Source organism: Calonectris borealis, chromosome 1 (genome assembly GCF_964195595.1).
Source record: "Calonectris borealis chromosome 1, bCalBor7.hap1.2, whole genome shotgun sequence".
Lineage (NCBI taxonomy): Eukaryota > Metazoa > Chordata > Aves > Procellariiformes > Procellariidae > Calonectris > Calonectris borealis.
Window position 1 is genome coordinate 61,071,036 of NC_134312.1, and position 24,479 is coordinate 61,095,514.

At 40.9% G+C, this 24,479-nt stretch overlaps 1 protein-coding gene across 12 annotated transcripts; it reads right to left on the reverse strand.

The window, feature by feature from the left end:
- Positions 1 to 1,409: 1,409 nt before the first annotated feature.
- Positions 1,410 to 18,452, reverse strand: TCP11L2 (t-complex 11 like 2). 12 transcript variants are annotated; one of them, XM_075156923.1, is made up of 12 exons: positions 18,109 to 18,452; positions 15,152 to 15,272; positions 14,263 to 14,429; positions 12,964 to 13,133; positions 11,546 to 11,678; positions 10,409 to 10,529; positions 9,481 to 9,701; positions 8,384 to 8,520; positions 7,152 to 7,339; positions 5,586 to 5,767; positions 4,655 to 4,827; positions 1,410 to 4,074 (listed from the first exon to the last, which is right to left on the reverse strand). In XM_075156923.1, exons 4-12 carry the CDS (start codon positions 13,097 to 13,099, stop codon positions 3,830 to 3,832), a joined length of 1,536 nt encoding a protein of 511 aa, XP_075013024.1. In that variant the 5' UTR covers positions 13,100 to 13,133; positions 14,263 to 14,429; positions 15,152 to 15,272; positions 18,109 to 18,452; the 3' UTR covers positions 1,410 to 3,829. The 12 variants fall into 12 exon arrangements, with proteins under 12 accessions (XP_075013024.1, XP_075012979.1, XP_075012960.1 ...); XM_075156878.1 differs by lacking the exon at positions 14,263 to 14,429 and having other exon boundaries at positions 11,546 to 11,681; XM_075156859.1 differs by lacking the exon at positions 14,263 to 14,429 and having other exon boundaries at positions 12,936 to 13,133.
- Between the last annotated feature and the right edge of the window lie 6,027 nt (positions 18,453 to 24,479).

Here is a 24,479-nt window from a genome sequence, read left to right on the forward strand (position 1 = left end):
TAGCATTATTATTGGTTTTTTCCGCTCTTAGTGTTGAATGCTGTAGCTGGATCACTTAAAAACTGACCTTTTTTTTCTTCAGAATTGTCAGTGCTGTAGAGACATCAAAATCCCCATCAAATAAGGGACTACTCATCTTCCCCAGTTTAAGATTAAACAAGAAACATTAGTGATCTTTGCAGATTCCTGTGGCAGTACGTTTTTGCCAGTTCACATATAGTAATTGCTAAGTACGCTTTAAAAGCGGTGTGAAAACAGTACTTACACACACACGTCTGCTCTGGCTCAGATTCTGCATTAATAAAGTTCACTGAGTTTGGTCTGGGCTCCACGCAGCCTGGACATGAAGGCCCAGGTTAAATATGCGAGTAGCCACATTCCAGACCACTTCCATTCGGTTTCCTGCCTGAAGCGGACAGTCAGCCTGGAGAGCTTGTTTCACACATGGCAATCCTAGAACATCCTACACAGCCTTCCATCTAACTAACTACATGCTCACCAAGCAATTATTTCAGTCTGATGACCCATGGCTAACAGACCAGGTTACAGCGTAATGGGTAGTATGTAATCAGAAATCATGATTACTTCCACAATAGGAAACTGTAATAAATTAAAAGTGGGAGTTAGAGGATTCAGTTCCTTCTTACCTTTCTAAACCAAGCACCTGTTAGAGTTGGTTAAGTTCTTTGCCCATTTTTTTTTTATTCTCACTTAGAGGAAACTTAAGCTCTATCAGACAGCGTAAGCTTTCAGCCATAAGTTTACTCCAAAATGTTTGTTCCTACTGCACAACTGGCAAAGAAGAAGAAGAAAAAAAAAAGGAGTTTATTAGAAGCAAGTTTTTCTGATTTTACAGATTTGAAAATTCAGTACTATATGCTTTTCAGGTATTCTTTAGTGTAAATTTGCCTTGGGGCTATTTACTCATGTAAATTGCTCACGGAGGAATAAAAAAAACACCAAACAGATCAAAATCCAGACATGACTGAGGGGCAGTCATTTGAGAAATACTGGAATATGTTATCACAGAGCCGCTACCAGCATCGCTGATGGGCTCGGCCTTGGCCAGCAGCAAGTCCGTCTTGGAGCTGGCTGGCATTGGCTCTACCGAAGGTAGAGGGATTCTAGCAGCTTCTCGCAGAAGCCACGCCTGTAGCCTCCCCATTACCAAAACCTTGCCACGCAAAACCCAATACGACCTTCTTCCAAGGAATCAGATTTAAGCAAGCAACTGTTTTGAATGTTATTTGTGCAGCTGGTTAAAGTCACTACTCTACACTCCAGCTGCAACTGAGAAGTTACAGAGAAAGAAGAGAGTTACAACACATTATTAGTGCAGTCATTTATCTTCCGCATTTAACAATCCATTACATTTAAGAAAGTTTGCATAAATGACTTTTCAACACCAGTGGTATCACAAACAAAGTTTAATGCATACAAAACCTCAAATATTTGTATTTCAACAAAGAAAGCTGCTACAGAACGGCATCCTGTTTCACAAGGACAACTTCAGAGCAGAGGCAAGTGCGTTTCAGCCATGGTAGCGTAAACAGCATGCAACACATGACATTAAACAGATGCAATGTCCATGTTTGAAACATTAAATAAAAATTAAGATACATTAAACAATCACTTGAAACATAGGCCATGCTATAAAATGCCCTTCGCAAGTCACCTTAATCACCAAAAAACCCCAATGGGTCCTCATTTTGAGTATTTACTGGTAAAAACTAGTATGACAGTTTCCCCAGTACATTAGAGAACTATAGTTTGATATTTATTTTTACAATAGAATGCATATAAAGTATTATGATAAAAAGTTCATAATCATGTTATAAATCATCTTCAAATGTTCATAAAATCCTTTTTTTGCTGAAGCTCAAAATAGTTTAGGTATTTCTAACAATGTAGCAAATCACTAAGATTTAATTCCCTGTAATTGCTTTTGAAACGCGTTCTTCTCTTGACGATTTTGAATTGCATATCAAATTTCATATTCATCTGAGCAAGCCTGTTTTAACTAGTGGCACAATTACTGTATTTTAAGAGTTCCTTTCTCTCAGGTTTTTCAGGCTTCAGGAAACACTTCCCTTTAAAATATGTATTCATCTTTATTTTGTGCAATGTTTTTACAAGGGATAGAGCAGAAGTGCACTAGAGAAATTTCTTTTCTAAAAAGGCATTTTGAAGAAAGTTTTTCTTACCATGTACATGTGGCCGAAGTCCTTGACATGGAGGAACAACTGACTAGAAGTCATTTCCCTTACTAAAAAGAGTACACAATTCTGTAAAAATGGACTATAAAACCACCGTGCTAACAATGCCCAGTTTTTTAGACCTTTATGATAGACACAGTAATGTACATAACAATTTGTGTGACACATTAAGCTTTTACGGGCCATTTTTTGTCTCTTCATAAAAAATAGACTGTAATATAAAATACTAAAAACAAGCTATATAACTTGTACCACATGGAGGTTTTTTTATATATATATATATATGACATTTTAAGAGGACTATTATATGGTAATATATTAAAAGATCATTTTCAAGTAATTTATGATTCAATTTCATAGACAAGAACATGTCTATAATACATATTCCAGCAGTATCTATTCCCAGTAATCTGAAATACACAAAATAAAGCCTGTGTAAACTTACAGAAATTTACTTCCACATTTCTCAATTTCAAGCCTATTTATTTTCTGTATGCAAGATTCACAATGCCTTAAATGGGAACTAAGTATTGGGGCCTATTTCAAAGGAACTTGAAGAAAACTGCGGTATTTCTCACAGTCTCAGTGAAAGTGAATCTAATCACATTTTCAAGAATGCCTAGTTATTTGGGTTCTTGCTTTCAGACCCAAGAGTATGTTTTGAAAAGCTTATGCCCTCATCCAACAGAATATAGAAGGGGAATTTGCGCTGTGGTACTCTGTAAGGTCACTCTCAAGTGCTTCTCGGAATAAAGGTCAGAAAGACCTAACAAAAATATAACTTAATACCCATTAAGATCAAAAATCAGTACATACACATATTAGAGATTAAAGATCTGTATGACCTCCACTGGATAAACAAAATGCTTATAAACATTATATACAGAAATTTACTCCACACACCCCCCCACCAACATTATGTTTCTTAGGTGTTTATCGTTAATCTCAATTACAGTTGAGAAGTTCTGAATGATTCCTACTTTAACAGATGAATGCTGCTTCTGTAACTCCTATACTCCAAACAGCTTATAATACTGGCATTCCTTAATGTAACAGAGGCTAAGTTCTGGTTCCAGTAATTGCAGGAGTATCAGAACTTGGCCTAGTATGAACCTGGTTTTGGTTATAAAAGCAGTTACGCTATACTTTTTTGCTTCAAAGTCTTTTTAGAAACATAATTGTTTTATTAGATGCTGCTCTACAAAAATACAATGTAAGCATAGTACATTTTATCTACAATTGTTCTGTCATTTCATAATTGCATTGCTATATGTAAATATATTTAAGTTGAAAAATAACATTATGTTTTAATGGTGGCAAAACAGTAAGTACTTTGCCAGCTCTTTCCCACTGCAAATCATAATAAATGCTTGCCTTGAAAACTAATGATTCACTTGCTATTACAAGTGACACAATCCATGAAACAAAATTTAGTCTATTAAAATATATATGTCCTTGAAATTAATTTCTTTCCAGTGAATTTCAGGAATTATCTGCATATGTTTTACAAGATCTCTCTCATTAATAGTCACTGGAGTGGGCTGTTCTTAGTTAGGAAGTCAGATCACTGTCTTGGAAGGTAAAAAACAGGGTACAGAAATAGGTCGTATTTTTTAATTGGTAGGTGTTTCTGTTTCTGCCTTCCCCATTGGTGCCTCAGGAAAAAGTAGTTTTCTAAGTATGTTTGCATAGAATGGTCCATACACTTGTTTATTAAAGTTTACAATGCTTGCATACTGAGATCCAACAAACTCCATCTCCGTCTGAATCACAGAAAGACCTCCTGGCATAGTAGGCATACACTTCTGAAAACTCGGAAGAGCAAGCAAGCTTCTCATGAAGAAATGGATTCGTTTGTCTGAAATGCAATATAAAGCACGCTCAGAACAAATGTAAACCCCAAGATGAAGCCATACTCACTTTGTAAGCACCCTGCACATCAGCACAGCAAAAAATCCAACAATGGAGGTAATAACTCTCCCAAGCCCGTGCTGCAGTGGGAAACAATACTGAAAGCTGCTTAAAGTTGGCTCCTGCAAGGTGGACACAGCATAAACCTGCTGCAACAAGTTACATTACCTAATATGAAGCAGACTCAAAGAAAAAAAAAAACCACTAGGTTTAAACCCAGAACTGTCAGAAGGGAGACTAAATAGCACACATTTTTCTAAATTCTTCTCCAAAATATTAGCATCTCTAGGCTTGTTTGTACAAACACTTTTTTACATTATTTCTAGCTGGGACTAACCATGCTCTGCAGCATACCAAGAACACCATCTACAGGTAAACCACATTTCCTTACTCTGTCTTCTTGACCCAGTATTTTACTGCAGTAAGAAAGTACTTTTAAAAAATAATTAGACAGCTGATTAAGATTGCTGGGAGTAAGTTTATATACAGATACATACAATAAGAGAATTATACGTTATCTTACTAACCAATCAAGGAACTGACGGGATTATTCTCCTCAACAATATGAGCAATTTGACCCATTAAATTACTCTGCATTTCTTCATTAAGAGTGGGAAGACCTCTTTCAGTTAGAGACCTGTTCACTTTGCTGCAAATCTGGACACCAATAGCATTCAGAGCCTCCTTCAAATCAAAAGTTCTGGAAGAAAGAAATAGAGAAGCAGTAACTTTAGCAGTTTCTGTAGCATAGGTTGTAAGGTGACCTCACTTGCCTCCTTTCCCTTTTATTTTCAACCTGCTCTCTGCAATGAGAGAATTTAGAAAAGTTATTTTGCTTTTGCAGATTTACGTACATCTGCAGATACAGGACAAATCTCTAGGAAGATAAAATAAGGACCTAAAAGTGATTCAAATGGGAAAAATCATTTCAAGCGTGCAGCAGTGACACCCGTTCGTTTTGCCCTTCTGCTTAGGTGTTTTCCTGGGCCACATGCATAGCATTTCATGAGGAAAAAGCAGAATGGAAAACTATTTTGAGAGACACTCTTTCAGATCACATCAGACTTGCTTGTAGTGCAAGTGGCAGCAGAAATAAGCAGCCAAATAGCTCAAACTATCTACAAAAGTTTGAAGCTGAACTGGCCAGACAATTTAGTGAATGTATTGCCACAGTCTCTCCAGTATTAGGAGCATATGAATGAAGTTTAGTACTAGGCTCCAGATTCTGTAGACTAACATCAAGATTAAGATTTCATTAAAATAGAACTTTGAAAACATGTGCCTAACACACAGTGGACTTATATTGTAAGGGGACTATACAGATTATTAAAATTTGGCATCTTCCTATTATTAACAAGCACTGGCTATGACATTTGAATTGTTTCCAAGGGTTTTCAGATCCACCTCGTATTTCCTGTTAAAAAAATTATATGAAGAGTGATAAAAACAAGGCCTTACTTCTTGTTCATGCCTTCAAGAAGAGGAACAGAGATCCTTTTCAGTTGATCAGCAAAATCAGGCACATCTACAATTGCTGCACCCACCATATTGTTTGTTATGAGACAAACACAAGCTATGATTTTTAATTGATTGAGCTTTTCTCTCAACTCCTGAAGACGAACTTCATCTGTTATTAGAGTCTAGAATTGAAACAATAATACTAATTTAAGAATATGGAGGGAGAGAGGCAGGGAAAAGGACAGATACAGGATGTAGCCATGAAGCATTAATACTTTTAATCACAAGTATGCAAAGTCAGAAGAGACAGCAGCTGAAACACCCTGAATATGTAGTATTGCACAGACTGGCATTATGCATAAGTACCAGAAGTAAGGCTGTGGCAGGAAGAAAAATAGTGCCTTCAGTGCAGAGGAAACTGAGGACATTGCATCTTATTCCTCATCACTGCTGGCAGAAATCTGTGACCAACAATTCAGCCCATGATGTGGAATGCTCAGGAAATCCAGAGGACATTGTAGTGACCAAGGTTACAGACAGAATAGTCTTCTGGATTCAAGCTGTCCTTTGAAAAATGACATAATCTGTAACTGATGGACAGTGGTGAACAACTGTGCATGACAACCACCAGAGCAGGTTCTGCAAGTGGTACATAACCTGCTACAAGCAAAAAGCCAGTTGATCATACTAAGAATGTAAGTAATTCCCGCAGCAAGATGTAGCTGGAGTGACTTATTTTAGGTTAGAAAGAGTTCATCCTAACCAAATCCCTCCCCTGAGAAGCACAGGGGCATTAACATTCAACTGTTCAGTAGTAATTTCAAATTAGATCCACCAGAGGATCCCTGCGTATAGCTCTTATTCAAAACTGTTTGAAGGAAGGTAAGAATAAAGTGGTTTCCCTTCCATCCACTGACGGAGAGCACTAAGAGCATCCCCATGTATTTAGCATATTCTCTGCCAGGCCACCCTAAGTATAGCTAAGGCGCTCACTGCAGATGCTAATTTTAGCCCTGACTGATGGCCAATTTCAAATTGGCTTTACTGAAAGTTGCAGAGGTCAGTAATCAGGAGTTGGAGGGAAAAATCAAACACTGATTCTTGAAGCAATAGTTTATATGCACTGAGAAAGGGTGAATATCTACTTTAGAGGGCTTCAAGTTTCTACTGATTCTGTCTAAAGCAAGAGTGATCCCACCAGTTCCTGCTGCTGTTAGGAAAACAGATGCTATAGTCAGTTCTCTCAAAGATACAGGAAGCCAAGTGCTGTCAGTACAAGGCCCAGCCTTTGACCATGGCCAAGACTGCTCTTAGGGTGGAGCTGATGAGCTATGATTGGATAGAGGGAAAACAACCTTTACGTTGTTCTTTTCTAGTTGTTGACTTGCCCATCTCATATGTCAGAAGCTAGACTAGCATATACTCTCCAAATTCCAAATTTACTATTCAAAAATTTAAGAAGTGCAAGAGAATACTTCACCTGTTGTCATCAACAGCAGGATTATTATACTACACCAATGTTTTCATATAGCTAGAAATCTGAAGACACTGAAATACACTTCTTACCTCTGGAATTGTTTTGCGATAATCCCATTGTAACAGTTTCAAGTAGCCGTTGTTTAGCACCAGTGTAGGACTAATAGTTGGTTTAGAACTACTATCAGCACCATGGGATGATGAAGATTCATCAGAAACAGATGACAATTCATCTTCTATTGATTCCTTTATCCATTCTGTTGTGAGATCCAGGGCACCTAAGTATTGCAATCAGCACAGATTTACGGCATGTGTTCATCAAAATAAGCACTAGCTTGAGGAAAAGAGTTGTACACATAAACAAGAGTATTGAACTTCTGAAGACAAACAAACATAGTGGACAGCTGAGTCTTCACACACGTAAATTCTCTCCCTCACTCTTTTCCACTGATCATCTTCCACTGGTCACCTTAATATTCTAGCCAGCTTGTACAAACCCACCCAGAAATTGTTAGACTTCAGCCAAGATTTTCGGTTAAAAAAAGCCTCCAAATCCGAGTTCCCAAAGCATTTCTTCCCTTTTTCAGGGAGGCCACTTAATAGTTGGGGCACGGGACTGGAAAGTACAGGTGAAGGGAGAAACTGTATTAACAGCAAATGAAATGGTTTTAAAGAGTTCTTTCACAGGCTGCATATATAAACATGGCAGGCCATATCAGTGGCTGAAGGTTCCCATTTCAGAAGCCTCTGCCTCAGATGTTAGAAAGTTTACTTTTTCTTCTTGGAAAATATATTTTCCTTAAGACTGTTTAGCCACATTACACAAAACCTGTAATAGTGGATCAAGTTGACTTTGCATCACCCAAGAAGTTTTCCTCAGAGCCCACCTTTTGTTTATTTAAAAAAAAAAAATTGATCCTGTCCCTTCCAACTTTCAGGCACACAAACTGGTTTTACATGTTGACTTGAGACTAACAACAGACTTTCTGCATACAGAAGAGATAAAGTCTTATCTTTCAGTATGTAGGGCTTCTGCCTCTAGACACTAAGAGCCATTGTTTATTTGTTTTTCAGATACCAACTAATTTAGCAAATACAAATTTGTCTGAAAACACCCTAGATTACAGATAAACATACTTTATAGCAAGTTAAGCAATTGCCCATTGGTAGCTTGCTTGTCAAAGAATTTTTGCATTAGTTAGATCTAAACAAGAAATTGAAATTTTCCTCCAAATTAACTGCAATTGATAGATTTTAAAGCATGTCTTTAAATAGTCCTCTTTTTAAAGAAAGGTTTAAATTAAATATAGCATGATACCTACTTGGTGTTTCTTCAAGAATTTCCTGGAATTTTGTTCTTTCGTAGTCCACCAAATTACGCTGAAGGTATGGTCTAAGGTTTTGAATTGTGTAATTAGCCATATCCACTTTCATCAGGTCCAAAACACGGAATATTTGCCTGAAAGGAGGAGTTTAAAATTTTACAGTTACAATAGTCTATTAATTTTTACCAGCACATGTGAGATACACCTACATCAGCACTTTAATTTCAATTCTGGGAGAAGTAAACTCCTTCATTGGTATTTTAGCATAACACATATGTTACCTATCTTCCAGGATACTTGAAGGACTATTGTGTATAAGGCTTGGTGTAAGTTAGAGAACAGGACAAATATGTAGCATCACTAAATGCTACAATCCTGTAACAGAAAGAGCAGGGTTTTCAAGAACTGTATCAACTGGTACATTTCAGCCTGAATGAACAGATTTTAAACTTTTAAGTCACTAATTGCACCAAGAGAAACAATCCTTTTGACCCAGTTGCTTTGGTCCCTGTATGATGATCATATCCCTGTATAACAACCCAAGTTGCAATAAAACAGTAGAGCAACAACTACCATTTACTCTTAATATTTCAGTGTACCTAAGGAGCAGTAAACTGGTATTTGCCCTTTTATGCAAGTGTTTTACTCAAGTAATAAGATCTTTAGTAAAGAGATTTTAAATCCAAAGTTTGGCCTCCTAGAGGAAGCATGCAATAAACAGTTCAAGAAGGAACAGTATAAATGTGCTGCCTAAATTTTGTAAGGATGAACAAGACTGAAAAAAGCAGTCTCCAAAACACAGATTATTGCTATTTTTGTTGTTCAGTGGCTTAGATTTTTAGAGCTGTAGTGTTTGATCTAGGCATTCTACCCATTTCATTAAAAAGTAAAATACACATAATATTCTGGTCACAATGTGTCATAGCTCCTCCCCTTTAATGCTTCTGTATAAAAATAAGTTTTCCTATGGCTTGAAAACAGGTGTTATGTAAACTGACACAATTTAAGACTTTAAGACTCTACCCCCCTCTTCCACTGCCCAATACTCTTTCAGAGAAGAGGTTTTTCTTTTAAAAAACCACCCAAATACCAACCTCAGTAATTCTACGATATTATCAGTTGCTTTTAACTGTTTTATATCGTTGTCTCTTATTGGAGCACATAACTTTCCCATAGTGTTGATGATATAGTTAGCTAGCCCATGAATATCAACAGCATTATGTTCTGCCTGCTGTCTTATAAGATCTGTATCTAGAACTTCACAAATTTGATTTTGAATCCTGTTTGCTCCAGGAGTCAGGAAGGAAAGAAGAATCTAAAGTAGGGGGAAAAAAAAGGAAAAGCTTATCAACAAAAACCAAACCACTTAGTAAACACACTGAAGTAAGATTTTAATACCAATGTGTCGAGTGTACTTAGCTGACCAACTATAACAACGCATGTTAAGATTGAACATTATCTAAGGTAGCAGGAAAAAAGGACTGTTAAAAGGATCACTGTACAGTTCTGCAAAAATACTCAAAGCCAGTAAACCAGAAAGCATGTCAACAATGAGACTCTTTCAAAAACTGGGAGGCTGCCCTGTAAAACAAACATTTACTAACTTAAAATTTTGAAAGACTTAGTATTGTGCCAGGATTGAAGGTTTGTATGCTCCCTTGTACGATGATCATAAACAATGAAGTCTATTTGGGCAGGTGCCGTCATGCCCTAAGCTCACAGTATGTTGCTGGAAAGAAGCTAGTAGAGATGTGAAGCTCTGAGAAAAGAGCTGACTTGCAACTAGCCATCATGCAATGAAAGCTGAGTGGACATGCCACTGTGCATGCATGGCCATATTCATGGTTAATATAAATATACTATAAATAGACACCTATTGCAGTTCTGAATAATCATGGTTTCATCTTAAAAGAAAGAAATTGAAGGTGTTGGCTTGACTGAGCAGACCCTTCATTGAAGTAAGAGACTCTCAGATCTAAGCTGACAAAATAATACTCGGGGCAAGGGGAGGAGGAACGTTACCTCCTTAATTTCCTCAAAGAGCTTGATAGCATGTTCGTATTCCGGAGGATCTTCATTCAGTTCCAATTCCAGATGATCCCAAAATGCCTTGTGTACAATTTGTTTCACTGTGCCTGCAAAGCTGTGGAACAAGTCAATTAGATACAGAAAAGACTCCCAACTAGCTTTCATCCTTGGTGAAAGTGTTTTAGATTAGCCTAATCACTTGTTGGGAAACACACACCACCTCACCAGCTATTATGCTCTGCAACCAGATCTTTCTTGGGCTGTGGATCATCAGCTCCCAAAATGTGGTCTAGACTCACAAGTCTTTCCTAAAACACCTGTATTTTATAAAGTGGTGCTGGCAATTCAGATGTAGGTAGAGAGATATTACCTTTCCTGTTTCCTTATCGAATTTGTATTCATTGTCCTAACCTGGTATATTATGTACTAAGCTTTCTCAAAAACTATTCTCTGTCACATAACCAATTATCAGTTAAGGGACTTGTGCAATTAAAAACCTGTTTGTTTTTTTACATAAGCTTTCTCAAAGTAAAGACCAGGGTCATTTTTAAGTTAGACATGTCTGTAAGCAAGAACATTTTAACTACCTACATTAGGGAAGTTACTTCTCACTTCCTCTGGATCTCCAGCTATTTTTGCATCTCTTCTGGGGCTAATAGAGCTACGTTCGTGATGAGCTCTGTCTTATCACTATGGCACCAACGAGCTACTACATACAACTGCATAGAAGGCCACCATTTCATCTTTTCCACGGGCTTGGAACTGCACAGAACAGACCAATAATCATCTTCACTATGGGCATTCATATTGCATTAGCCTTCTATCTTCCACATGATGTTTAAGACAGAGCAATACGCTCCAAGACAGTGCATCACGTCAGCTGGACTGCAACACTGTTCCAAGCAAGATAGCTTTGACAGTGACTCCTGGAGGCGCAGGATAAAAATCTGCAGCCTTCCAAGATGTTTTGGTTTGGGGTTTTTTTGTGGTGGTTTTTTTTGGTTTGTTTTTTTTTTGTTTGTTTTTTTTTTTTGTTTTTGTTTTTTTTTTTAATTTGCCACTCTATTAATTTCTCTTCTCTTCTCTCTTCCTAACTCCAGTGCTGCTTTTTTGCAAAATTCAGGCTCTTACCTGTTCTGTGGGAAGTCTTCATGTTTTATGCAAAAATTTGCATTTACAGCAATTTCATGAGCTAGAGTCAAGTCTGTCAAATTTCTTGCAGCTGCCATCAGTTCATCAAATGTAATCATCTTGGGAGGGCTTGCTGCTGGAACAAACAAGATCAATTCAAGCCAAATATCTACAGTTGGTAAGCGCAATTGAAAACATTAACATTTAGAAATTTTACTGCTTGCTAGTTGGACACTAGTACTCCAGAACAACCAACCTAGGATTACCAGGTCTTTATATCGTCTTAAAACACTAACTCAGGAAACTCCCAGCTTATCAGGGGCGTGTGTGAGGGTAATACCACAGAAGCCTCATAACATTTTGAAAAGCAATTTCGTATTTCTGCATCTTAACCAAGATATCTTTTTTCCTTTAAAACAGGATCTTGCATTCCACAGATTTCCTACTGACTGTACTGTAAAATCTACCAGGCCAAAAGCATGGGCAATAACAGATACCAGATGTCCATTTAATTCTGAGCACATAATGGCTATATTGTGGTTTTATTGCCTGTAGAGAAGGTTCTGAAGTTACTGACTTGAGAACCTCCCACTTATGTTCCATAGCAGATGCGTCATAAGTTACACTCGCTTTTTACAAGTAAGTATTAAAAACGTAACAGAAACTCTACATTGGAAAGCAAGAGTAAATTCCTGAAGTTTCTAAACCCCCAAATTCTGTCATTTAATTTAGTATTTGGAATTAAGCCTTTGAAGACTGGTAATAAAGAAAGAGAAAGAGCCAGCTGCCAATTGCAGCTCCACTAACAAGCTTGTTTTAATGTAAGACTTCACTTACATAGGCACTAAAAAGGATGCATGGCCTGAGAATGCTTACAGACATGAACATGAAGCATATCTTAACCAAGGTTTCATTCATCATTACTCAAAATACCTTCCTTGTGCAAATGTGTGTCTTCTGTTTGATCCTAATATTTATGAAAGAAAAAAAATGTGAATTCGAGATTAATTTTATGTAACTTGGTGTAATATTATAAATCTGTAAGTTACAGATTTAATTTAAGTGTACAGAGCAAACAGAAGAAACCCACCCTTTGCACAAAGCTGTATCTGGTTGAGTGGGAGACTGCTACCAACGTGAAGATTAACTCAAGATTAGGATGTCCATGGTGGCACACTTTTCTTACAGTTTTTGAAGGGAAGGAATGCACAGGGAGAGCCCCACGGATGCAGCTGCTGGTGGTGTTCAACACACAAGGAGATGCGCTGCTTCATAGCAGAGAGAAAGCCATGCCTTTCTCTTAATACTCTTAAACAGAGATTCAGAATCCCAGGTTCTACCCATGACAGCAAAGAGAAACGAGATAGGTTAGCCTCATCTGTCTACGCACAATGCAAGTAAGGTTGAAATAGGCTTACACGCTGGGGAACTGGGTTTGCTTGAAGAATCACTGTTAAAGCTCTGTCTTGAATATTCAGAGTCGCTAGAAGAAGCTGTGCTTTCAGAGAGGCGCGAAGAGTCTGAATCACTGTTCTGGTCATCGTTGAGAGGCATTCTGATCCACTTTAGCTGCTACAGTAAACAAGACCTGGAAAGACAAATGCAGTTCCCACAAAAACCAGCACTTACTATTTTTTTGTTTGTTTCTCAAAAGTCAGATACTGATCATTATATCGCGCCAGAAGAACAAGTAGTTGCCTTTCTTGAAAAGATGTTACAGAAAGGATCTGGCTCAACATGCAGAATCATAGTTATTAACAAACTACACCTGTTCTTCAAGGAAGTTTTGCACCTTCTGCTGTTTCATACCTTAATGGTTATGTTAGAAACAGCCTGTAAATTCGTTATATTTAAAAAATAAAAGACTACCCACAATAACACCTGAAGTTGCTTGCTGTCAGAATTTTGGAAGTTCTCAACATCCACAAAGGCATCTCATGATGTTACCATCCCCCCCACCTGACTTCACCAACAAGTGATGTTTAGCAATTAGCTTCCTTCCACAAACGGACTGCACTGAGTGTAACAACTCTGAAGCAAACTTAGAAGCCGCTGGGGGAGAATAGGCAAATAATTCAGAATACTACATTTCTGACAGGGTGTAGCTAGAAGACTGGCCTGCTGCTTTAGGTGGGTCTTTGCTCAGAATCAGCTCGACAATGGCACAGACCCAAAAAATACTCCTTCTAGGGGTGAGGGTGGATGGGTTTTCCGTTTTAAGTCAAATGGTAACTCTGAGCCTCTAACATTACATTCAGCATACGTGACAAATAACACTGAGAAGTGTCATGCTTTGTAGTGCTTCTGTCTACATAAAGAAACTGCCTCCCAGGCAGATAATCTGCAACTGCAGAGAATTTGGACAGCTGCATAGTGCAATAGAGATGATTAACAGTTGTATGACAGGAAGTGAAAAATATGTTCATAATCATATTAAAATGAGAAACTGGAAGTCAGCCATAATTACTACCAAAGGAATTTGGCCCAGATACCAAAAGTAGCTGTCCATCTTTGATTATGGCCATGAATCATTCTGTAGTAGACTTTATGAAGAGACATAGCCAGCAACGCTTTCCATCAGCAAATTTAAGCAATACAACATCATTTATGATTAAATTGCATCAACTTCAGCAAGCAAGGAATACCGCACTTTGCAACTGCTGAACTTGGAAACAGCCACTTTTGGCAGCAAAAGGATGATCTTTGTGTGTACTTACGTGAATCGATGTATTGTGGAGTCAAGAGATAGAGAAAAGGGAGTAAGAATGAAGATTTCTTTATGCTGACACCTAGTTACAGCTCAGAGCATTTGATTTTTTGGGTACCAGCTCATCCTGAATAGGCCTTTATAACTTGGTGAGGTATTAACTGATGAGTACCTCCCCTGTTAATTGAGATGATTAACATTTGTTAAGCATATGTTTACTCCTCCTCCTCCTCCTCCCCCAAGAGGAAAGAGGATGCATTTGAGTGCCTTATTTATGTAATGTTTTATGCTGTTTTTTGTAAAAAGAATTAATCACATTGGCAAGAACACAGCTGACAGTTTATTACCTTACTGGAGAAGCCAGTAAGAAAAACTTTTGATCAGGATATAGAGGTCATGGGTTCAAGACTTACAGCGTTAGTTGTGATCCTTAAGATCGTAACTCTTATTAGAACAGCAATTTTATAATTTCTAACAAGTGACTGAAAACAAGCAGATATTTAAAATAGTATTGACTAAATAAGACTGAGAGTTGCAAGAAAACCTAGAAAACCAAAAGGCTGCGATATTTTTGACTTGGAAATTGTATTTGTCTAAGTTACAATTAGAAATGAGACACTACTTAATGTTACGCAAGAGACTAATACTATTTCTTCGATTAAGATCTGTGTTAGAGATCTCAAAGTTAGCACTGACTAGAAATTAGTCGTGACAAGTAACCTACCTGTAGAATGTGCTCCAGGTTCTTGATGTGGAACTGCTCATTTAAATACAGCAACCCTACAGAGCCTGCAAAGCTTATATTACTCTCCCACTATTGTTTCTGGATCAGCATCAGAACACTATTTCAAGACTTTAATCATGGATAAACCCCCTTTATTTATATATAAATAACTAACCTCCAAAGGGTTAATGTTGCACGTGGTCCATCGAAAGATTTGATTAACGTTGTTAGCAGTGTACTGGCCCAAAAGGTCTCGTAAATCATGCGCCTAGTATGAGCACTTCAAGATGTGTCTACTGCTTCAGTCCAGGTGTTAAGAACGTGGAAGAAATTAAATGACTATTAAACAAACCAAAATTTTCACACAATTTATACATCATCATTTCAAGTACTTCCTCTTAACTGCCAGTGTGATAATTCTAAAATATTCAAATTCGTAAATATTCAGATTTGCAAGGTGCTCTGGACAGCAAGTACTAAACCAGCCATGGAGGTAAGTCACCATTGCCATTTTCTACCCCAATCTTGATTCCCAAGACAACCAACTCATTAAGGTAGAAATTAAAATTCTATATACATGAAGTCTTTACATATTAGTCCCAGCAAAGGATCTTTCGGTAACAAATACTTGCATTTCAAAGAGAGCCATGACATATTTTGATGTACCAAGACCATACCTGTTCCTACAGTACATGCACATATACGGATAGCAGAGTTGCCAGTAGAGTGCTTCAGAAGACTTAATTTAAATAAAAAGTTTCAACAATGCAACAGGAGATGACACACAAAAACCACTGCAATCTTTGCCACAGTAAATTTATTTCCTAGTAGGATGGAATGGTAAGGAAGAATGGGTGTATTCTGCAGATTCCAAACATTACTGTTAAATTCTAAGTTTAAAAGATGAACAAGGCAGCAAGCACATCAAAGTAAACATACATGAATACACAAGCAGAATCTGGATAAGCCATCTACAGTTTTTAAATATGCTGCCCAACAGCTAAAAAGCTTAGAGAAAAGTACATTCATTGAGCATATCAAAGGGAAGTACAAACCAAAAAAAGGCCTTTCTAATTAGTTACAACAATAGACAACTGGGCCACTTAGTCTTTTCTTTACAACATACACTGGAAGAGCTACTTTTCCTTATGCTTTTGTAGACAGCATAGACCTTCTCATAAATTACTAAGGGTGAAGTTCACATGTAATTTTAAGTTTAGATTAATATAATTCCCAAATAAAAATATTTCAGAAAGCCCTTTAGCCTTCCAAAAACTCTTTGTAACTCATCATCTTGAATAGACACCATCTTCTTATTAGAGTTCTTCATTAGGTATTACATATTAGGCTGTTGTTTTAATATACAGCTTAATATCCTACCTATTCTATTAAAGGGTCAGCCTGTGGTTACAACCTGCTTTACTCTTCCTGCATTAAAAACAACCGATGTTTACTTTTCTATTAGGTTGAATACCTTCACAGTGGGCTTCATTACACTGTTTGCTTTCTTTCGATCAGTACTATTTTGCAGGTTTTTTTAAGGATAAACTCTAAACGGGAGATCAAGCTAAAAATATCTTCTAAATGTACAAAACCCAAGATTCCAGTTAATTTAACAAGGAAGAACTAAATTATCATGGTTTCTGCTGCTATTTAGACAGTTTTGGATTATCCCTTTTAGTAAAGATACAATGAATACAACACTGTAGAAGTATAAAGGCATCTTACTCTCATACAGTCACCACATCATCCAACCCAATCATTCACTGAGAACTGATCAAGATTGCAAGATCAGATTAGATTCAGGGAACACAAATACTCTTTTCATTCCTGAAGGCTTCCTTTATAAGTTATGTTATGAAGCACCTGGGGGAAAAAAGTTTGGAAGGGCTTTTTTTCTTCAGATACTATCTTCAAGAACAGTTCTTCCACAGCCCTGCTTGGTTCAAATAAGACCCTCCATCCATGCACACTCTGTAAGTGCTCTGTCCAGTTTTACCTCTATAAATGTCTTAGTTTGTTCTAGTAGGCTTACATCCTTCCTATCTTCAAGCTGGCACCGACTGAATCTCAGTTGGGCTCGAGTTTCCCTTTCACTGACTCCACCTTTGTCAGCACTCACGGCACAGGAGCAGAAAGGAGCCTTTGTTAAGAGTTACGGAACTTCCTCATGCCTCATTTTTGACAGCTTACAGCCGACATTTCTCTCCTTTAGCTTTCTAGTTCCGCAGCTCTTCCCTTTATATAAAGGCTTCTCTTGCTGAAGACTTAAAAATATGTAAGCAAGAGCGAGATGAGCACGTGTCCCCCACGGTCTGTGCGCGGGACAGCCACGGTAGTTGCCGTCACCTCAGACATTTTGGCAACGCAAGCCCCCAGGGCCGTGAAGAGGGGCCACAGCCCTCCTGAGGGGAGGCCGGGGACGCCCGTCCCGCCCCCCCGCCGGCTCCCCTCAGCGGGGCGCGGGGGGAGCGGCACCGCCGCCGCCGGCTCCTCCTCTTCCTCCATCTGTTTCGCCGCCTCCCTCCTCCCCCGGCCCCATGTTTTTAACAGTTACCAGAGGCCGGAGTTTGGCACTCGCCGACCAAAACAAACAGCGTTTCCAAGGACAGGCCCGGGGGGAGGAGGGGAGGAGGCGAAGAGAAGGGGGAACCCTCTCTCTGCCAGCCCCGGGGAAGGCGAGCCCGGCTGTCCGCCTCCAAGTGTCCCGGCCTCGCGTCCCTCGGGGAGGAAGCCCTGGTGCCCTTGCTCTGCCCTGTTGGAGTGGGGCTGCAGGGGGGAACCCCCGCGACTGCGCCCGTCGGGACGGATCGCCCCGTCGGACAGCGGGCATTAAGAGACGGAGACACGGGGCAAGGGGCGCGTTGCACACCCAGAGCCGAGGGGCTGCGAAACCCACCTGCTGCAGCGGGAGCCTCACCGGGGCAGCAGAGCGGAGCGCCAGTCCGCCACCTCCCAGCCACCCCCGCCGCACAGCAGCCCCCGGGCCCGCTCCGACCCGGATTCACCCCGCAGCTCATCGCCTGTACGTGCCCGGACTCCCAGGCGTGTGCCGTGCCGTGCCGTACGGTACCGCCGTCGGACAGCACGGCTCGGCCGCAGCCCGGCACCCTGCTCGCCCCGTTCACTCACCGCGGCCCGGCGGCGGCAGCAGCAGCAGCTCACCCTCCTGCGCGGCCGGGGCTTTAAACAGCCCCCCCGGATTTATACACCCAGCCCGGACTATTAGTGTCTTCCTTGGGCGCGTCCATCTCTGCCGGTGACGGAGGGGGGTACAGGTAACCTTTTCCTGCCTGCCAACGGCGAGTTAGCCCGACATCCTTGGTCCATTCGCGCCTATCCCCGCAGAAACAGTGCTTGGCTCCTCATTCTGCACGGGGCCGAGCACTAAGCGAGGAGAAATATGAGCTGACAGTGGAAGACGATTCCGCCGACTCCCCCGCGCTGAATGGGCCCTGCCCGCTGGGGAAGGCCGGGGGAAGGGCTGGGTGGTGTTTACGGAAGAGCCGCGTCGATCCGGACTGACCCCGCCCCTTCCCCAGCGCGGGGCGGGGGCTCCGCGTTAGCCCCGCCCCGGAGCCGCCTCAGGGATACCGGCCTCACAGAGGCGGGGAGGGGGAGGGGGCAGAGCGCCCTTTCTCGTCAGGGGAAGAGGCAGCTCCTCAGGGCGTGTGTGTCTGTCTCTGATCCCTGCGCTGCGAAGGAAGCTTTAAATATGCCCCCACGAGCTTTCCTGGTTTCCTTAGTCTCCCGACGGGGGTTGAGGCGCCCTCTCCCCCCCGCCATGTTGGCCCCCCACTGCCGCCTCCCGCCATCTTAGCCTCAGGGGAGCCACCCAGGACTGTGCCGAGTTTAGTCACCCGCCTTGCTCACGGCTGTGGCGTTAGGAGGCCTGCTGAGCGCCCACTGAGGAACGCAGCATGAAGCAGTACAGCACTATTATTATAAATGCTTTGCTTATTGCTGTATTGACCTCATCCACCAGGCACCTTCATGCACCCACTGGGCCAGCAGTACCTGTCAGGGTCATCATCTCTTCCTGTCACAGGAGCTACGTGCCACCATTGCCTCACCTACCAGGAAGCACGGAGGGCAAAACACCAGCAGTCATCTCTGAGGCAGGAGCTAACTAAATCAAGCCTTGCTCGTCATGAAGGTGCAGAGCTCCCCTTCCTGCAAATAATCTTTAGCATGCGTGATGAACTATATGGGATAAATATTGTATTCGTATAGACCAAAGCCCACTGTAGGTCCTATTAACCTCTGCTATAAAAGCAAGGGCTCGAAGCAGGGAACGGAGTTTGGCTACACAAGTGCCAAGTGCCATGCTCGAGCGGGAGCGCTTGCTCGCAGCGATGCAGAGCACCTGTCAGCCCTGCTGCTCTGAGCCCAGCCTTCAGAGACATTAAATGGGATTAAGTCCAACAGCCTAATCCGATAGCTTCCATAAAGAAGACGATGTTTTAAATAACTGTTTGCACTACTTTGCCCCAGTTTGTGCATGTCACATGGCAACGACAATCTGAGAGAAGCTCAAAAGAGCTTTGGAGAAGACTGACTGTGATGGCGTACAGATGAACTGCCTTGTACAGCACTGTATTCACTTCCAAGGACATTATTTATTATTATTTTTTACATCCATTTTGGCTTAAATGCCATCTGAAAGATGGGGGAAACCTGAGTTCTGGTCTTTGCTGTGATGCCTTTTATTAATTAACCAGGTATATTATCTAAAACTGCACAAAGAGTACTTGCGGCAAACATGAGGGCCAGTGACGCAAGGACCATTTTTTGTGCTGTCTGTGTGGACCGGCAATTGTGGAAGCCTGTGGTGCTCAGTGGCCTAGCTTGCACAGGGAGGGAAAGGGATGCCCCAGCCTCACCAAATAAACCAGCTTCTAAATACTTATATGAAAGGTCAACTTTAAAGGAAAAAGTATCTCAGGGGTATCACCCTACATCACGGAGAAAGAGGTGGAATTCCAGAAAGGGATTTCAAAGGGCTTTAAAACAACCTTTTTTTTCCAGCTGTAGAGGTGCTCTTCTCCCACAGCACACCAGCTGTTTTGGAGCCCATTCTTAAGTACCTAGTTTGCTCTATCTGTCTGAGATGTGCACCTGTATATATAGCTGAGGCACCAAAGACATGCTTCAAGATTCCAGTCCAAAGGCCAAGAATAAGTTAGACACTGCAGTACTCAGCACTTAACCTCCTTTTTGGTTTCAATTCATTCCTGATCCAGAGGTGCTGAAGCTATAGGCCATTATATGGATCTTGAAGTAGACTACCTACTGTGGAGATTTTCTCCACAGAGAAACATCACTCATTTCTTGTTGTTTGTGTCTTCCGCAATGTCAGCCAGGAAAATAATTGTACAGTCTTTAAATTTGTTCTGCTCAATTAAGAAGATCAATGTCCTTGTGTCTTTTATAGGACATGCAGGTATGTGCTGGTTTTGGCTGGGATAGAGTTAATTTTTGTCATAGTAGCTAGTATGGGGCTATGTTTTGGATCTGTGCTGAAAACAGCGTTGATAACACAGGGATGTTTTAGTTACTGCTGAGCAGTGCTTACACGGGGTCAATGCTTTTTCTGCTCCTCACACCACCCCACCAGCGAGTAGGCTGGGGGTGCACAAGAAGGGAGAGGACACAGCTGGGACAGCTGACCCCAACTGACCACAGGGATATTCCATACCATATGATGTCATGCTCAGCATATAAAGCTCAGGGAAGAAGGAGGACAGGGGGGACATTCAGAGTTAATGGCGTTTTGTCTTCCCAAGTAACCATTACACGTGATGGAGCCCTGCTTTCCTGGAGATGGCTGAACACCTGCCTGCCGATGGGAAGCAGCGAATGAATTCCTTGTTTTGCTTTGCTTGCGTGCGTGGCTTTTGCTTTCCCTGTTCAACTGTCTTTATCTCAACCCACAAGTTTTCTCACTTTTCTGATTCTCTCCCCAATCCCACCGGGGGGGAGTGAGCAAGCGGCTGTGTGGGGCTTAGTTGCCGGCTGTAAAACTGGCAAAGACAATAAAGCCTACAATGAATGTACTGCTTTATCCAGCAAACAGCAATGCAGCTATTGAGTGGGTAAGACACGCAGCTGCATTTGGCCCCGCAAATCAGAAATGTCCCAGTATGTGGCTAACTGATGGTTAGAGTGGGAGGAGAGGGAAAGGGCAAGGCATGTTATTGTTTACACCAGGGCCCATGACAACTAAGTTGACAACATAACTTGAAGTCACAAGATATTTTGCCCTAATCCTAATAACTGAGCCAGGCAGACTGGCTTTAGCGCTAACAGATGGATGTTAAGACTCTCGGTTGACTGAGACCATCAGGCCCAGATTTGATAATAGGCTCAAGGGTAAGACAAAAAGTCTACAAGGCAAGTGTAAGGATGCTTTCTCAGCTTGCTCTTCTGTGGAGTTTCCTGTATTCCAAGGAGAAATGAGTACTGTAAGAGGCAAACAGGATTGCTACTTCTCCCCACCAAAGTATTCGGCTTCAAATTCACACAGAGGCAAAACAGAATATTGAAACCTCTGAGAGAAAATGGTACATCAGTAAACTCCCCAACCGCACCAGTCTGCAGTGTCTAGCTACTTTGCCACCTCAGCAAATTCCTAACGCACACTCCCCTCAGCACTAGTCATCTGTCTTTCTGTACATAGGAAATAAAGAGTTTGACCCACTGTGTCAAATACAATGAGAAGCTGTTTGTAGAGTGGTACTCTTGGTCAGAAATAGTTTGTATTGGTTCCTTGGTGAGAAAAAGCCTTAGCTAGTACATTGCTAACATTTTCCTCGTCACTGCCAAGCTGGAGAAGGAGAAATGATATGACAGTTACTTACGTTGCCTTACTACCGGAAACAGATTTACATCTCTTGATGCTTAGCATTGATGATCCTTTTGATTATTGTCTCTGGTAACGTCCATACGGCTCAGTTCTTATGGTAAACTCTCTGAAATAAACGGCTTCAGAGCTAAAATCCTCGGTCTTAGGGTACTGCTACAAATCCTCGCCTTTCTAGGCCCTTCCTAAACAGAAATCTGAGATCCCCCTTATCATAAAGCGTGAGACAGCTAAGGCTGTGGCTAGATGTTCACTGTGGAAACTCTGCTATTCTAGCCTTCCCAGGGTGCTTTGTTCAGTGCCGAAGATTTCAACTCCCACGGTATTGAGGAGGACAGAGTATTCTGAGGGTTCCTCATCTGTTTCAGTGCAAGCCCCCGCCGTATCAGCTCCAGCCACCTCTGGAATGTATTTAAGACAATCTCCTGACCCCGTGCAAGCTCTCTGCTACTTGTTAGGGTCAGGGAAATCAGCTAACCAAGTTCTGTTGTGGTGTCCATAACCTGCAGTCACTCCAGCATCCTCTCCAGCTAGTGACTTTTGGCCTAATGTCTGTATATTTGACAGAATAGTGCTGACAAAATGCCTGAGACAATCAACTATAAATTCTCCTTCTATCACCCATGCTAGTAGTTACTAAGTAGAACACCACATACAGACCAAACACTTCAGTTCATCCTAAACCTTGGCAGAAGTATTGAATGGAACTGGGTTTGCCAGGCTGACATCAGGGGCTGTGATCCTGCCTAGGTTTAAGATTCACTGTCTCTGAAGAATACTCAACCTAAAATTTATTAAAAAAAAAAAAAAGTACTGGGAATCAAAGGAAAGACCAAGAAAAGAAAATGTTTTCCAAGACAAAATTTGATTGGATTTCTTGCTGTAATCAAATAGAGAAACAGATACATTAGCACCTCAAGCTTTCAACTTGCAAGGAGTTATGGCTTGCACATTAATGTAATGAATTTCCTCTCGTGGAATGACTCTTGGCAAGCAATGCATTTCAGTATAACATAAAAGCATGAGAAGGAAATAAATCGAATTTGCACTAACAGTTCAGCAGCCTAAGGTGTAGAACTGGAAAAGAGCTTGTTGCTACTAACATTTTTTTATGTCTTAGAGACACTGAAGCTATGTGTGTAAGATCTTTGCCCAGAAGCCCCAGTAGAGCTTTAAAGCATTATTTTTATTCATTGACTCTGTGTCTTGAACAGAATTTTCTTTCATCCCACACAGATCTTTAATGTGGGCAAATATTAATAGATACAAACATGAATACAGACTTTTTAAAAGTTAGCTTTAGATAAAAAGATACACATTAAAATACAGAAGAAGAGTAACATGTCTGAGGGAGAAACCAACCTCCAAGAACTTTTCATTGCATTGTTCTTAAAAAAAACAAACAACAAATCCTTTTGAAACTACTACCATTACTACTGGTTGTCTAGCAGTTGTTTGCTTTTAGCCCAGGTCTAAATCCATTATTGCTTTGCATGATCCTAGTCATGAACGCCCTGAGAGAATGCAAGACAGAGGCAGTAACAGAAGTCTACCATGTAAGCCTCTCCGGTCTTAATTGTGAAAGAAAGGGGCAAACCGGGATCAGCTTACTTTATTCATTGATCGCCTTGTGATGAAATGAAAGGCAGTCTTCAAAAATACGTGAGAGTCCATCCTGATACCCTAGCTACTCAGCATGTCTGCCAGATAGGAGGAAGGAGGTGTTAGAAACTGAGTAGCCTCATTGGTCAGGCAGTTGGACTAGAAGATCGTTGTAGGTCCCTTCCAACTGGAACTATTCTATTCTATTCTATTCTATTCCTATTTCTATTTCCTTTTCTATTTGTCTGAAATGTGGGTAAATGTGCGGAGGAAGCAGTGGAGAAGATTTTTTAGCATGTTTCTATTTTCAGGAATCTCCACTACAAACTCTGTCACATTGGATACTTTCTTACAACACTGACCTAGGTCCAGAATCCTGGGTCCAAGAGCCTCATGGACACCACCTGATGGCAAGCTCTCTTCTGCTAACTCTGAAATAGCAACTTCCAGTATCTTCAGGCAACTCATGAAACAGAGTTTCTGGACCGGCGAATAAGTCTTGCTTCCAATTTCAAAGGGAGCAGTGAACAGGACACCAGCACAGGGGACTCAAGAACTGAAGAAGGCCAAGCGAATACAAGTGCAATGTACTCCATCAGCTAGTATATGAAAAGGTCTGTATTGCTGTTGCCAGCAACGTATCTTTTGAGGTTAAAAGAAAATATGCCCCAGTCCTTTCTTGTAAAAATTAGGGCTCACTTCCAGAATTGTAACCCATAGTTACAAAAATCAGATGCAGTGACACACCTTGGCCTTGCACTGTGCATGTGTAGACAACTTTACATAAAAGATTACAAAAAACACTTCCCTGTAAGCCATCAGTGATTAAGGCTCTAGACCCAAAACATCATAAAATTCTTTAGTGACCTGGCAGAGCAGTTAGATGTCTACCAGACAATAGTCACTACGTTAACCTGTTCAGTTAGGGATAAAGGATGTAAAGAGAGGAACAATACTGATGAATTCAGGGTGTATTTTTGAAACAGTTAAGTTTTTCTGTGCTATCATCTGTCCTATAGTCTGTCCCAAAGCAGTAGGC